This window comes from Corvus moneduloides, chromosome 2, assembly GCF_009650955.1.
Source record: "Corvus moneduloides isolate bCorMon1 chromosome 2, bCorMon1.pri, whole genome shotgun sequence".
NCBI classification, from domain to species: Eukaryota; Metazoa; Chordata; class Aves; order Passeriformes; family Corvidae; genus Corvus; species Corvus moneduloides.
Genome location: NC_045477.1, coordinates 119,997,195 through 120,013,848, shown reverse-complemented (window position 1 = coordinate 120,013,848; position 16,654 = coordinate 119,997,195). Strand labels below are relative to the sequence as shown.

The window sequence follows — 16,654 nt, the reverse complement described above, 5'->3', positions numbered from 1 at the left end:
TGGCACTCAGTGCCCTGGGCTGATGACAAGCTAGGCACTGGGCACAGCTGGGACTCGATGGGCTGGGAGGGCTTTTCCAACCTCAGTGATCCTGGGATTCTGATGGAGGGTTCTTAGACTAGCAGGGATCACTCAGAAAGTTTTGTCCCAAATTCACACTGAGCACAAGCTTGGAGCACTCAGAGCTGGGGGCTCAGCACTCTCCAGGACTGGTGCCGTTTCCCTGACTCCTGTTAGAATAAAGGAGCTGTTTGATGCCAGGGGAATGTAGAACCCTCTTCGCTGTCTGTCTGTAAAAGGAGTAGCTCCCTGTTTTTATTCATGCTTACTTTTCATCTGCCTGTTGTGTTTTTAATAAATTATCCAGACATATAATAGGAAAAGGGATGGAAATCAGCTAAACACAGTAGCCCCTCTTTTTCAACCAAGCATTGAATTGCTGCAAATAAAATAAAGGAATTTATCAATTTAAAGCATTTTGATGTCTTTTGTGAGTTGGCATCCTTCATTTCCGCCTTACTGCTGGCCCTTTTAACCTCTGCAGCATCCTGGGGGGATGTCCCTGGAGGCTCTCAGGGTGTTTTACAGATGGGTCACTGTGGGCAGGGCTGCAGAAATCTCAACAGATAACAAAGATGAGCTTGAAAATAGAAAGCTCACCCAGATACAAAATATTTGCCCAAACTGTGAATTCTTTTTTAAGGGCTTTCTGGAGGAGGCACAAGTTGTCACAGTGACACCTGCACTTGGCTGGTTGCAGCGCCTGTTTGCTTACCCAGGAGGTTTTATTTGAACAGAAAATATTTAGGAATCAGACATTTTAGTGCTAACCAAATTCACTTGAATGTGTTTTACCGTGGCAACTGAGTTTGTCACAGCTTCCTCTGTGGGGTACTTTCTGGAAAGGAATTTCAAAAAAGACCTGCTTGGTATGGAGATTGTGTTAAATTTCCCATGAGGATGATGAGAAATTTTTTTTAATATAGTCTGCTTACCAAATTGCTTTAGTTTTCACTTGGTTGTTTCAAATACTGACCTCTGAGTGGCAGGACTCTGTAGTCCATATTAGCTACTGAAATTAAAGAAATATATTTGAAAAATTCTGGTGATTTCAGAGCACCATAAAGAAGGAAAGAGGTGAAAACTGACAGTCTCTGGTACTTCTAAACATAGATTTTCAGTTTTTATTTATTACATATGTGGACTTCAGGATCTTCTTTTGATACCTGTACCCCTTTTTTTGAAGGGTAAAATAAACCAAGTGCAGTCCTTTTAAAATGAAGTCAGATCAGAGAGAAAATTATTTCTCTCCACTTTTTAAAAAAAATATGTGTTAATAAGAAATAAGAAAAGTTAATTTTATTTTCTTGTGGCAAACCCTAAAAATGTTGTGTCCACATGGTAAGTAACAGAGCTGTTAAGACTGACTATTGACTCGTCTGGTTTTTATTCTCAGTTCAGGAAAGACTGAAAAAGCATAGAAAACAAACAGCAATGGGCTACAAGAAAGAAAGAAAAAGAAAAGAGAAGGAAGGGAAGGGAAGGGAAGGGAAGGGAAGGGAAGGGAAGGGAAGGGAAGGGAAGGGAAGGGAAGGGAAGGGAAGGGAAGGGAAGGGAAGGGAAGGGAAGGGAAGGGAAGGGAAGGGAAGGGAAGGGAAGGGAAGGGAAGGGAAGGGAAGGGAAGGGAAGGGAAGGAAGAAGAGAAAGAAGAACTTTTAGACTCTATTCTTTATTCCACTCATAAAATATTACGCCCTGGCATCGCTCAGTGGTATACAAAACACGTGCTTACAGAATGATGTATTTAAAAAATCACATGTTAATGAAAACTAGCCGCTTCCCGCCCGTTCCCAGAAGAAAGGACGAAGCTTTGGGCTCTTCCAGGAGGATTTGAGGAATGTGGGGATTTGGGGAAGCGGCGGCCGCTCGCAGGCCCGGTCTGGCGCTGCCACCCAGTGGCCATTGCTGGTACTGCACCGGCCCCGCGCCCGGCCGGACCCCCGCGGCTCCCGGGGAAGATTTTGGGAAACCCCAGCCCTGAGAAAGCCTCGGCGACCCGGGGGATGCCCAGCTCCCACCAGAGCACAAGAACGCGAAATTAAGCAGAACTGATTCAAAGTTTGTCCCTAAGATTGCCCTAATGACGCAAAAAATTAAAAAGGGTGCGGAGAGAGGCGCAAAGGAGGACCCACCCCCCTGTTCTTGTCTCCAGACCTCTTTGCGCACCTCCCATGGAAAGGTCTGGAGCCTGCACAGGACTGGCCTCTATGGAGGACCAGGTCTGAGAGCCACAGGTACATTTCTGTACAGACAGGTGATGTGTTTATGTACCAAAACATCCTGAAACACCAAGCTCCTGCTATTCGTAGTGCTCTGGGATGGCAACTGGACCCTACAGGACAGGCAACCTCACGGTCCTTCCGTGGAGTAACTAATTCCATTAGGGTAGTTAATGCACCTTTTGTGTCTGATGGAGTAGGTATCAGCAGTGCTGAGCTAACTTTGGACTTGACGATCTTAATAGTCTTTTCCAACCTAAATTCTATGACTTTGTGATGGGATATGTGAGGGCTGCATATACAGTGAAGTCCATGCTTGCTTTGTGGTCACCTGCACATTCTGTGAAACTGAAGCTTTCCTTCTTGAGAAGCCTCCATGATGCATCTGATCGAAAACAGTTTCTGAGTCCTCAGAAAAAGGCAACAGAGGTGGAAAATTCTCACTAAACACAACTGTGCAGTTTACAGGTTTACTTTGGTCTTGGCAGGATGTTCCTGGAACATGTAATCTAAATTTTGTTCCAAACCTTTAATACCTGGAAACTGAGAAGTTTTCTTAATTCTTCCTCTTTGTTCTAAATTCCTCCAACTACCCCCATGCAAGTTCTTAATTTTTGCTATTTCGTCTTCTTGATGGTTTAATTAATGACAAAATTCATGTGCAAGAATTCAAAAACCTGATCTGAGTTTCTTCAAACAGTCACCCTCATACTTTAAAAAATGACATTTCTGTTGTTTGCAGTGAGAAGATAATCTGCTCTTGTTAGGACATGACCTCCAGGACTTGTCTTCAGATACAGACAAATATTTCTTTGACACCAATTCTGCCACCCTCTTCTTTTCCTTTAATTTTTTAACCTTTATCAATATATTGTATCTTGATGTTTCCATCCAATCTGATGATGCTTCATTTTCTGTCTGGCTCTTGATTTATCATTCCACTGGTTAATTTCTAATCCAATGGTTAGAGAGACATCATTTTTCAATGCAGGTTCATGGTGACCCCCACTTAATCTCTGCCTACATTCTGCATTATCACTTGAAAACATCAAACTAAATCTAACAAAGACATTTTAGAGCTCTGGAATCCCTTTCTGTCCCTGCTTCAATCAAAGGGAAGCACCTCAGTTGTCCTAAATGGGGTTGTGCTGAGTTACATCATTCTTAAATATTTATTCTTGTATTTGAGAAATACAAGAGATGTTTTAGGGTGAGAAAGGAGAGTGACTTTCAAAAACTTTTCTGGAGCGGGTGGGTGGTTGGAAAGAAATTAAAACAATCAAAAAGAAAACAGAGCCCAGAAACTTTTAGGTGTGCATATCCCTTGAAGGCATCTTTTCCCAATTTACATCTCCAAACCTGCCATTCCTGACTTCAGCCTCAGTGAAGAATTTCCACTCCTCATCTTTCAGGTACATTATCAATCTCTCCTGTACATTATTGATTTCATTTACAAAGCAGGGCTAAAATGATGACTAATGATTCAACATACTTGAAAATATTTTATCTACTAATGAAAACATCACAAAAATTTCTGCCTCAGTAAATATAGCATGAAGTGGTAAAAGGGAAAAGCAGCAATTGCTAAATTTAACATCTTTACCACAAAACAAATTAAAAAAAGGACAGAAAATGAAGATAAATCTTCCTGTGGAAGATTAAACAAACCATGATAAAGAATTCCATCAGGCACTTTCAATTTATGAATTACCTTTTACAACACAAACTCACTGCTGGAATGACCAGCAATGGGGATTACTGAGATTGTTCCTTACCTGACTTGTTCTTGCACTCGATGTCGTAGCCAGTAATGGGGCTGTTGCCGTCGAAGCCCATGGTCCACCGGAGGGCGATGCTCCGGGCTCTCACCTCGCGGATCTCTATCTCGGGGGGGTCGGGGGGTTCTGGGCAAACACACACACACAGCTCTGCTCAGAACAGACCCCATCCTCTTAACAGTGTCACACCAACCAGCGTGGCACTGGCTCAGCCTTCCTGGCATTTCTCTGGGCACTCACTGGGACCCTGATCCTATTAATTACCTGCTGGAAGCACTCAACACTTTTCAGTTCAGAGTCACTGGTGTCATCTTGAATACTGGCTCCTCTTTAACATTCTTGGTTGCATTTCCTTAAAATCCCTCCAGCTCGCACTTTCATTCCAGGAAAGATGTTTTACCCCAAACACCACCTTTCACTGATACTGCTATCAGTGATTTTACACAAAACATGATCGTAGAAATATGAGTACTAAACTCAAAAGTGCTAAATTTGGTGGGGAGAGGGAGTAAAATTTCTATCTCTTTGAGTGTGTTTAAAAGTCTTAGTTCAATAACAGAATAATTTGATAAAATCACTCTAAAAGCCTCTTTCTGCCTCTAAAGATAATGTTATAAATAACCAGCACTTAGACCCATTCTAATGTCCCTTTAAATTGTCATGGCAGCTTCGATGAGCAGTGGTGGAGCTGCGAACATGTCCCCAAACTCCACCTGAATTTTTCAACAGGGCTGCCCTAGGCATCCACTGGAATCTGCTGCTACTTAGAATCAAGGGCACTGAGAGCCAAATCTGCAAGTTGTAGGAATTTGCTGTGTGCAGGCTCGGAGAGGCACAGGAGGAAGCAGCACCACACGGGAACGAGCAGTGGCCAGTGGCTGAGTCCTGCCCGTGCCCTGCATCTCAAATATTGTCACCTTTCCAAGACTTGCTGTTTCTGCCCTGTGGAAGGGGAACCCCAGCTCCAGGCAACATAAATTCCTAGAATTTGGATCATGCAAACTGCTCACAATTTATTTTGACTGATTAAACATGAAATATTTTGCTTGAAGTTCCACAGTAGGTTTAATGTTTCTCTAGAGATTAAGTAAGATCACTTTTGCTTTATTTCAGACCTGGGTTTGAAGCACATTTGTTCTTTAAAATCAAATGCAACCTGCTCCCCCTCAATCCTCCATATCCACAGTCCTCACTGAAGATACTGGTTTTAAGTATCCTTACCAATTGTCAACTATTGTAATTAAGAAAAAAAATCTAATTAATTCTTGCACATCTAGAAAGACTCAAGCTTATCTTTTATTTTGATTTAATTTGTGATGCTGGAAAAGGAAAGACTGAAAATTTTAATGCAGCTGCTCATTTCTTTGACAATGAGGAACACAATTAGGAATCTGAACCTCCCTCCCCCCAACAGATTTCTACACTTCCTGTCCTACAATAGCTGTGGGTTTTTTTCCTTGTGTTGTCCTCTCCCTACCTTGCACAGTGAGCTGAATTATTCCACGATCCTCCCCGTAAGAATTGATGGCATGGCAGGAAAAGAAGCCAGAATCTTCACGCACAGTTGGCAGAATCTATAGGAGGTCGGAAAAGAAGTGATGGATTGAACAGCACGCAGAGAAAATAAACCAACAGCTTGTCTGTGTGGCTCAAGAAAAATCGTGCAGACTGTTCTCCTCGACAGCAATAAATAGATATTGCAGGTTACACACATCCATTTGCATAGGAAAACTTCCAAAATACTGAGATTATCAAAGCCAGCAGCACCTGGGCTGAGGACACAGGCTACCAGCTCTACATGTGTAGTCAGGAGCTGGAGCTCCACCTATTCCTGCTGCTTCTCCTTAGGAGCCTTGTTTCCAGTTCCTCACAAGTTTGCCAAGTGTTTAACTGTTGGCTGAAATTTGCCATACAAAATGGTGCTTCCTGCTGCCTCCAAATTTTTCCAGCTATTTCTGAAAATAACTCAAGTGGCTGAAGTCTGTGTGGAGGAAATAAAGGTTCAAACACTGGTGGTGAGCCCTGTAGTGTTCAGCATGGTGCCTCGTAATAAAGTTTCGTGTGGTCTTTCTTTTCAATTTGTTGTTTAATAGAGAGGAAATTTATATATAATATTTACAAACGTGGTCATAATAGTATTTTTCTACAGGGCCACTGCTTCATTCCAGGTACAATAAAGAAGGAATTTTTTTTAAACGAGCAGATATTTGAAATAGCATTTCTTTCTCATTGTTCAGTGTGCTGCTCCGCAATTTATTTACTGCACATGGTTCAAACTGTGCCCTGAAAACAGACGTTCATTTTCTCACACCATTTTCTGTGAATTCACCCATTGCAGAAACACGAGTGAATTTATTTTCATCAGCCCTGACACCATGAAGAGCATTGCCACCATTTCATGTTAGGAATTAAGGAAGCAGATGTATGACAACGTTTGTGGCTGCTTGACAAGTTGCCACATATTAGCTGAGCCATGGAAACTCCACGTGCTCTTTATTCCTCAGCAAGACCCAGGTGATGTGAGTACAACTCCCAGTCACCACTGGTTAAGATAAATGGATTAATTTCCCACTTGCTGTAAGGAAATTGGAGAATTGTCTGAGATGCAGCAACTTGTCAAGCTGTGTTCACTTGCACGTGTGGCTGAGCTTGGAGACAGGGAAACAAAAATTTCCAGAGCCCAATTTGAGACATGTAGGGCCTTTCTCCTTCCCCCTCAGAGTCCTGAGCAATAAATAGCCTTTCACGTGTTCATAACAGCTTCCACTGAGTTAAACTGCAGCTGGGAGGGCTTCGTACTTCTGCAAATCAGACTCCAAGGGCTCAAGTCAAGTGGCCAGAAAACAAAGAACACACAATTATTGGCCACCTGTGAAAAGTTTGGTCTCAAAGATCAGCTTTGCATCACACAGTGCCATTCATTACTCAACCCTAATTCAGCCCCAGAGAAAATCCAAGTCCAGCCTCACTGAGGCAGGGGCCCTGCCGAAAGAATAAAAGCTGAGTACACAACTAAAGATCACATCATCATGCAAAAGCACTGAACTCAGAGCTTCAGAGACAGCCTTAATCTGGCATTTTCTACTTTTTGGCTCATTTTGTCTCTCAGAAGTGAAAGGATTTGTATGTAACACATGCATGGGTGTAGAACGCCCCTGCTGTACCCAACTGCCTCAGAAGAGAACTCTCCAAGCAGGTCTCCAGCCCTCCAAATAGAAATATGGTTGTGTATTCAGGGGTTATCTTATTAAAGTCAACAAGAAGAATGATGGCAGAGAGGCCTAGGGGTCTATCCTATAACTAAATATTATCAGTATCACAAAAATACTAATAGGAACAAAGTCACACATAGAATTTATTCTTCCTCATGGAAATCAATGACAAAGGTCTCTCACAGAAAGCAAACCCAGAATTTTATTGGATACGATCCAACACAGTTTTTGGCTGGAAAAGAAAGAAATTTTTCATAGGAGTTACACTAGAATTTAGACAATAATCAGACAGATAATTAGTTCCTTAGGCCTGATAAATAATTTTTAAAAATGTGACTGAAAATTGATAATCAAGATTTTTAAGTGAGAATATAAATGATTTTTTTCTTGAAAGATTCTTTTAGATTTCACAGTGGCACATGTAAAATAACACCCTGAATCCAGTGACTCACCTGACTTTATAAAGTGGTCTCACAAGCCCCAGCAAGTGAAAAGGAGGGAGAAGAACACTTTAAAAAGGCAGCAGTTTTATCTCAAAGCGGTTTAGTGATTTTGGTGAGGGTAAGTGTGACACACATCAGAAGTTGGGGTCAGATATTTGCCAGAGCTCATCAGCAGTTTACTGAAAATGATCTGGGGAATGACAGGCTAAGGCATGAGGCATGCTGCTCCTGAGACAGAAAGGATGCAGGGCTGAGCCTGTCTCACTCTCCTGCTGCCTCTGGAGTTTTGGAAGAGGGAATCTTTCATTTGGGATGGATTGCAGAAGTTTCCTATCCCTCGTCTTGCTGCCAGCTCTCCAAGCCACAGGCTGGGGCTCTGGTGTTGTCAGGCTGGCCCTGCACCTGAATCAAAACCAAACCCAGCACGCCTTGACATATCTGGATGATTTGGGGGCCAATTTGTTTTCTTACCTGCAGGGTAGAGATCACTTCATCCCCAACTTCCTTGGTGGAAACAAGGTAACGGGACATTTCAGGGTTAATGATCCGGTCTTCCTTCTCCCAGCGGACTATGATGGGTTTCTCTCCATGAGCTGTGCAGCTCATCTCCTTCTTTTGGCCTTGAGTTGCCAGGGTGGTGTTTGGGTAGGAAGTTATCATAGCTGGAACTAGAAACAGACAAAACAAAACAAGGTTGTTCCTCAGTGAGCTGGAAGGTCTGATGATTCAAGGTTGGCTCTTCAATCTGTGTCTCACTCAGCTTGTCTGTATTGACATAAATGTGAAAAAGTATTTTACTTTCATTCCTGTGTAAGAGAACTGATGGACCTCAAAGGGAACTGAGCAGAAAGGAGTTGGAAATGGACAATGGAAGATGTGAATTCAAAGGAAGCCTGTCTTCATTTGTTTTGCTGCTCACAGGGTGACTTGCAACATAATTCAATATTCAATATTCACAGCACATAAAGGGACTTCAACTAATAAGCATTCAGATATGTGGACAATAAAGAACTGATGAAAATGTCTGCTTCCTTCTGATGAGCTGCTGTTCTACTTGCTGACTGTTATATGTTTTACCAGTGTGTGTGACAGTAATGATCTATCAAAATGAGGGCTCAATTAAACCAGGAGCTGCACAAAATTAAAAGAAAGGCTCTGCACCAAGGAGCTTACAGACCATGGATGTGCTGAGTGCGTAGCTGAACTGTACTGAACTGAAAGTATAATTAAACTGACAATAAACCTAGCTAGATTCGAGTTTTTATTGTACTCAGAAGGTATTTGCAGAACAGTTTGGACATATCTGTCAACTTCATTAACCATTCTTTAAAAAAGGGCTTAAATTTTAATGTTGAAAAAAGTGCTCTCTTTCTAGCAAGAATAGTCTTAAACCCTAAGTATTTTCATGTTTTGGAATTCAAATTTCCTGCAAATAGGAATAAAAAAACTCCTTGGAGTGTTTTACTGCAAACCCCAAACATGGCATCTTTGAAACAGGAGGGTCTCTTTGGTGGCCTTTGCTGTCCTTTCTTCCCCACATGGTTTGTCCACCAATGAATGGCATCTGGATTTCTGTCTCTAGAAAGAATCAAAGCCCATGAGTCTTCTAGTTCAGGCCCAGAAGAAGCTGGAAGGCTGGACAGGACACAGAGCTGTTCTTTCTGAATGAATCTGTCCACTCCTCTAAAGCATATGAGGCATTAGCAATGAATCCCTTCCCTAAGCTCCTGCCCTCCAGGGCTGCCTCCTGCAGTAGCCCCAGTCCCTTGTTCTTATGCATGAACAGTTGCCTCTTCTTATCAGAACAACTCACTCCTTCCATCTGAGCTTCTCTGGGCCGTGTTTTAATCAGATGACACTGGCAGAAGATCTGATTTGATCAGTCTTTCCCCCTGCTTAGATTGTGTTTGTTGCCGCCCAGCAGAATAAAAGTCCTTATTTAAATGAATTACTTTAATTGCCATCCCATAATGTTAATACTTGGTGGCATGACCTTTTAACATGCCAGAGCTGTTAATGCTTGCACATGACAATATGTCAGGATGCAGCCCTTTCTGTTCAAAGGCTTCCTGAACCAAACCAAACCGATCTGGAGATTAAAAGCGCCTGTGGAGCCGTGGGTTTGAGTTTCCAATGGGATCTAATTCCAGGAGCAACTCTGAGAAAGGTCTTGTGTGAGGCAGGAGGCTCCACATGCACTAGTGATGAGGTACATCTCATTTAACTGTTTGGGTATTAGGTACTCATCAATTTTGTTCAAGAGGAGCATTTGAAGAGAAAGAATCATCAATAATCAAAATAGAAAATTAGGATGAGTCTGATTCCATATTCCAGAGGATGAAAATAGCCTCAGTTTCACCTGGTGTGTGCCCATGTACCCACAAGGAAGTTACTTTCAGAAAGCTGGGTTTTTGTGCCCATCTGCTTGTTCCTCCAAACCCAGAACAACCAGGGCTATGCAGGATCACAGAATCATTTAGACTGAAAAAGACCTCCAAGACCATCGAGTCCAGCCTGTGCCTGATGTCCACCTTGTCCCCAGCCCAGAGCACTGAGTGCCACCTCCAGGCCTTCCTTGGACGCCTCCAGGAATGGGGGGCTCCACCACCTCCCAATGCTTGACAAGCCTTTCCATGAAGAAATTCTTCCTGAATTTCTTCCTGAAGTAGTCCCATACAACCTTTTATGCATTTTATTCAATAAGAGACCCAGTTCAAAAGAGTGCCAGGCTATTAAGGAGTCCACACTACCATCATTAGCTTGTGCCACCACCTTTCTTCCTTCCACAATGTCCCCAGCCTCCCACATGTCCCTTCCTCTGCACATCTCTCTCCCCTCAACACAACATGCTCCAGTCCCCTTCACCTGTCCCTCTTTCTTCCTGCTGCAACCTCCTTGGGTTCTCACAGGTCACCTAATCCCTAATTTTCCTCCTCCAGCCTCATTTCCCATCCCTAATTAAATCAGCCAACCTCCCACGCCACCTAAGGGGTTTTCCCTACAGATGTAGTCCTCCTTCCCATCAGTATCTCCTGCTTGGAGTTTCCCTGGTGATGGTGAAAATGTTCTGAGCCCACGCAGGAGATGAGGGGTGAGGGGTTTGTGCCTCCCCACGAGGTACCAGAGCTCCTGTGCAGGTGAGCCTTGCCCTGGCAGGTCCACCCTCCTTGTGCTTCATGACCAGGAGCACACAGCAAATGGGACATCTGGGCTTGGATTGAAATCCCACAGACATCCAGGAGCCTGTCCCAGAGACTCCTGCCTCACTTTCAGGTCCTGTGCTGGGTGACAGGGTCAAACCAAACACCACGAATCCCTATTTTGCTTTTAAAAACCAGAGGCTACCTTGTAAATCTCATTTTCCCCCCCACCCCCAACAAACTTTCTTAATACAAGCAGCAAAAAACATGTAAAGAAAGATGACTTTATTCCTGATACAGCTTTATCCCTGCTTATCCTTTGCTTCTTCTCACATAATCTTCCACACAGATTCCTTATTGCCATAGCAATGCCTCACAGCTAAGTATTTCCCCTTCCTCCAAAGCTGATTTTTTACTCTTCACAATTTATCTCCAATGATCCTAAACTATAAGCTCTTCCTTTTATCTTCCTCTATGTCAAAAGAGTTCTGGTAACAAAGCCACGTTCCCAAGGATATTTTAGGCAACATATTTCTTCATCCTCCAACTATCTTTAATCAAATTACTGATGCAAATAACTGAGATAAGTATGCTGGTTCTTTACTGACAAAATAATCTAGAAAACTGTAAATAAGCAAGCTAAATCTGCACTACATATGCATGAGATATTCTCTTAGGATGTCTTAAAAATAAATAAGGGCATTTAGAAATGTATCAAGATGATTCAGATGCCATATTAAGTGTGTCTATGCCTTATATCTCTTCAAATGTGCATTATATACAGACACATAATTATATTTTTATATATATATTTATATAAGAGAATTTTGGCAGGGAAAGGCATGATGCTCTGCAGGTTCAAGGAAGGGATCTTGTCATGTTCCACAATTTTGGAGTAGTTTCACCATGGGACCAATAAATCAAATTCTGTTTTCTCTGGGGTTCTCCATTTCTTTGAGGCCATGTGGTGCTGGGCACAGTTAGAGATCTATTGGTCAAAACTGGACAAAGTAGATGCCACAATTTATAAATAGTGACAATTTCCATTTTCAAGGTATGCATATCTCTGCCAGCAGCATTAATCCAGGAGTTTTCTCTGTTTAGAGTTGGGCTTTCTTTTGGAAAGCTGATTTATTAGCTGCTTTTCACAGGTCAGCTCATCATTTTCCCCTTTCTCCATGGCAACCCAGCAAGAAATAATTTAAGAAATATTTAATTTTATTATTATTATATTAAACCATTATTTATTAAAGTATTAAATATTATTTCTATACTAATGCATATCAAAATATTAGATTATATAATCACATTAATTAGAAATTATATTGCTTGTTAATATAATGATTGCTTTATAGTATTAACAACTTTATCATTAAAATTGAAGTGCAAAATTCAGTAGTCAGGGTTATACTTAAGAATTGTGGGAGTGGCTCAGAAAAAACAAGAACTTTTTGTCCTACTCTTGAAGAAAACTGAATTGGGGCCTTTCCTAATATTCAGTAAAAATTCCTTGATCTGACTTATTTTTCTCTGCCACTGCTGTGGGTTTCATCAGGAACTGAGTGCAAATAAAAGTGAAAACATTTAATTACCTTGATAAAGACCAATCTTATTATCCAGAGTAATGAGGCTATAGGAAGTTGGGTAAAGCTTGTGAAAGGTATCAGAAACTTTTGAATCCTTTTAGAATAAATCTTTATGAATTAATAGAAAACAAAAATCCACATCCATTTAAGAAAATTATGTAGAGAGCTGGGAGGGAAGGAGGGAGGGAGGTATTTTTTCTCTCTTTCAGCTCATAGATGGAAATAGCCACATTGGAAAAAGCAAATTAAAAATCTCCCTGTCTTTCAATTTGTAATTAAACACTAAATATCCATGTATCATTCAAAAATGATTGTAAGACTGACTAAAATTCTCAGTATTTTTAAGAATTATGGTCCTTTCCAACCTCAAACCATTCTGGGATTCTGTGATTCCCCTGGTCTGAAGATCTCTGCCCTGGCAGGGTGTTCTCATGATTTGGCTCCATCACTGGATCATGCTCGAACTGGCTGGTTTGGGGAAATGTCTGTGACCATGAGGGATTCATCTTGCAAACATTGAAAAAATATTGAAAAAATGAATTGAAATTCCAGTTTAACATTTAAGCCAAATTCAGCTGTCCTTTCATTTTGGTCAGCCACAGTGAGAACACTCTTCTCTCCATGACAAATGGGATTTTCCTACCTCAAAAATTCCCTCTTCCTCCATCCACTTTTGCTCAGGCAAAAAAAGCCATGCAAATACATTACTTACATTTAAGGGAGCCCAGCTATCACAATTTGATTTGTTGATATATATAGTTGTTAATTTACTTTCAAATTTAGTAGACTTCCAGGAGTCAGTGAGAGCTTTGCTAAAATTCATAACTTCATTTTTCCCTTTCTGATAAAAAACATTTGGGTTTACTTAAATAACATCTCTCTGGAATTCAAATGGTGAAGAAAAGAGAATTTTAAATCAATAGAATTTCCCAAACACTTCAATTTAAACCCATAGTTCCTTGGTAAAATTCTAGCCTGTTCAGCAGATGAAAATCATGCTCAGTTCTCTTCTTCAAGAGATGCCCAAGATTAGGGAAAAAATTCTGTGTCTCAGAGGGTCAAAAACATTTTAACACAAAAATAAACATCCCATTTTTATGTATACAAGTTATGTGTTATTATAGTGGGCATATAGTTAATGACAGCTTCTTTCTACCAATATTCACTGATTTTGAAAATAACTTCACATTTGGGACCTACTTGTGTTTGTTGTGAAAACCTCCTCAGAGACATGTTCTCTTAGGATAAATATTTTAAAAATTCAATTTGGATTGTTTAATCATTTCATGAAGGTGATTTTAGAATAGAATATTTTACTCTATTGCTTGGAATTAGTAAAGAATTTGCTGTGCATGCAATACAACTCTTAGGTAGAAACAATACAGGCTGAATTGTGCCAGTAATCAATATGGCATGAATTTCAAATTTTAAAAGCTAGTGTTTTGAAATTAATAGCCATTGATGTTTCAGATTAGAAAAAAATAATTTCAAACATGTAAACCTGAGAAATTCGAGGAGAAAAGTAAAGATTTGATGAATTCATGTGACGGACTGAATTATTTATTCAGCTTTAGTTTCAGGAGTCTGTAGTGTATAGGAAATAAATTTAGAAAATTTGTTGATAAATATATTCCTGAAAATATTTTCGAAATACAAATGGAGAAATCAAATTACCTTCTACCCCTAACCTGCCCTAAAAGGAAGACTAGGAGCTTTTTATATGTTTTTGTATGAATGGATTTCTGCACAATAGGCAAGAGATTCAATAGGCAAGCAGTTCTATAAGCAAAATAATTTTCTGACAGAAAAATATAAACACCAGCACTGCTGTGTAAAAATAGAGAAATTAAACACAGACATGACAGGTCCTGTCCCAGCTTCATAAGTTTGCATCATAAATCCCACATCAAAACAGGAGACTCAGTGGTTTGTAAAAACTGCATTATTAGAACACCCACAAAGGCAATCCTTGGGGAGAAAAAATCTAAAAATAAATAAATACTGTGTGGGGATGAATATGGATTCTGTCCTTCCTAAAATACCATTTCAGCCAGCTATTCCCCTGGTCTAAATGAAGTTACTTTGATTATAAGTATTATTCCAACGTGTTTCCAAGCTTGAACAGGTCTTGTTTGATGCTGAGCTTTAATAAAATGACAATGATGTCTTGAGTCCTTGGCAGCTCCACCAGCACCTCCTGATCTGATTGAATGTGTCAGGGCAAAGGCTGTGAACATTTAGGGTTCATATCTTATTCACTCAGAAGTGGTTTCAGGTCACATTAGAGGAAGAGAGGTTGATTTATTTTGCATGACAACTATGAATTTTAACCAAAAGACACATTAATAAAATAAAAAAGGGCTTTTCTCTCCAATCACAAAGGCAATTCTTTCCTCTTCCTGAGGTCTTTTCTTGCATTAGTTCTGTGTTTGTACAGTGCAAACTGATGGCTTCAGATGATACACAGGAGACCTGCAGCTGCTGCTATTTCTTGGTCTTTCCTTTGACTTTGACATGGTTCTAAAATGAATGTGACTTTCTCTTGCTTTGCCACACAGCTTCAATTCCCATTTTGTCTAACAGTGCTTCCCAGTAACCAAGGGAAGAGAATGGGGGATGATAAGCTGACAGCTTTGTCCCCTGCAGTCAGCTGTAGTAAGAGCCTGTGGAAATTTGTGACAAACTATGGGAACTCACACGAGGCTCTGGGAAATCAGTCTCATCAAAGCTTGGCTAATTGTCAAAACAAAAATTAGTGATCAAAAATATTACCACATATGTAATTGTGATTAGACAAAGACCATCTTTCCACACAAGAAATTAATGGACAATATTAGTTTTACCATCACTGACATTGTTGGGAAGTGTGGATGTCTAAAAATTAGCACCAGAGACATGTTTCTATTAATTACAAATTCCTTGGACCACTTTCTATTCCAAATCAATTATGATCTTTCATCAGCCTGTTATAAAAGCCAGGCTGGAAAGAGCAGGAATGTTAAATAGTTAAAACTAGCCATACATAATTTTAGATAACTTCTCCAATGCTTTGATCTTAAATTGAATTCAGTCTGCCATCAAGATGGCATCAAGTTTTAATGCAAAGTGAGAGGGTTACTGCTATCATAATTGTAAAGCACAGCGCTCTAATTTTTGGTGACTTACTGAATGCAAATCAGTTAAAAACAGAGACTGTGGAATCACATGGGAGAGTACTTTTTATTTATTTATTTTTTAACAGGTTTTTATGCTTTAAACTCTCTATTTGTGTCTTTTCATTAAAATCACCTGAACAGCTTACAAGTTTAAATGAAAAAAAAAAAAAAAAAAGGCAGAAAGTCACTGGAAAGCACAAGCTTTAATCAGAATGTATTTTATGACCCAGCAGCTCCCATAAGTCTTTTAGATTTTGGAGGCTGTGAAGTGACATGTGTAAATGTCCCTCCCAGGGGAAGAGAAGCAAACACTAATTGGGGTATTGACAGGTTTAAATGAAGCAGAAACACAAGAAGAAACTCTGGCTCCAACAAAAATGAGTATTGGGGAGCAGGGCATGCCGGGACATTAATGGTTTTCATTCACTGCTCACTCATGCAAGTAAATATACTTTTAAGCACGATGACCTGGGTCTATAACAGCTCAGTTCTGAGCTAAAAAGCCATGAAATACTATCTGCTGATGCATAGGAAAGAGAGCTCTGGTAGAACCAGTCTCCTCTAGCTGTTCAGAGGGAATTATACTTTTATTTTCTACATAGATGCAGATAGAGCAATATCACCTGATACTGTGATGGCAGGAACAGAACTCAAATATGTTTAAATCAGCAAGAATAAACTCTAAATGTATTTAGTAGCCAACTCTATACAAGTACATGAACACAAGCAATGTAAATATATATATTTTATGCCTATTAATGCTGACAGAGAGGTGTTATTGCACTGCATGAATATTCAAAAGCATTCACCTGGGCACGGGGGTCAAGCATGGTCATAAAACCCATCAGTGCTTCACCACAACCTGTCTTCAGGTGGCTAAAAATTAGCCACTGAGGTTAGTCAAATAAGGAGTTTTTCTGTTGTGGACATTGAGGGGGGGCAAAAAAAAGACCTTCCAGAGGGTCATTGGTCTTGTCCTGAAGATGACAAACACCTTCTTATTGATGATAAAATGACCACAGGGGGAGCTGCTCAGACTCCTGCAACAAACCTTCAGAAGT

General features: G+C 40.4%; 1 protein-coding gene across 2 annotated transcripts in view; it reads right to left on the bottom strand.

Annotated features, from left to right (window-relative positions):
* DSCAM (DS cell adhesion molecule) overlaps positions 1-16,654 on the bottom strand; it is a 439,089-nt gene that overhangs the window by 100,115 nt on the left and 322,320 nt on the right. For both annotated transcript variants that reach the window (XM_032101087.1, XM_032101088.1), the window contains exons 12-14: positions 8,184-8,380; positions 5,535-5,631; positions 4,055-4,183 (exon numbers count right to left, since the gene is read on the bottom strand). In XM_032101087.1, coding sequence (XP_031956978.1) covers positions 4,055-4,183; positions 5,535-5,631; positions 8,184-8,380 — 423 coding nt within the window. The remainder of the gene's footprint in view (positions 1-4,054; positions 4,184-5,534; positions 5,632-8,183; positions 8,381-16,654) is intronic.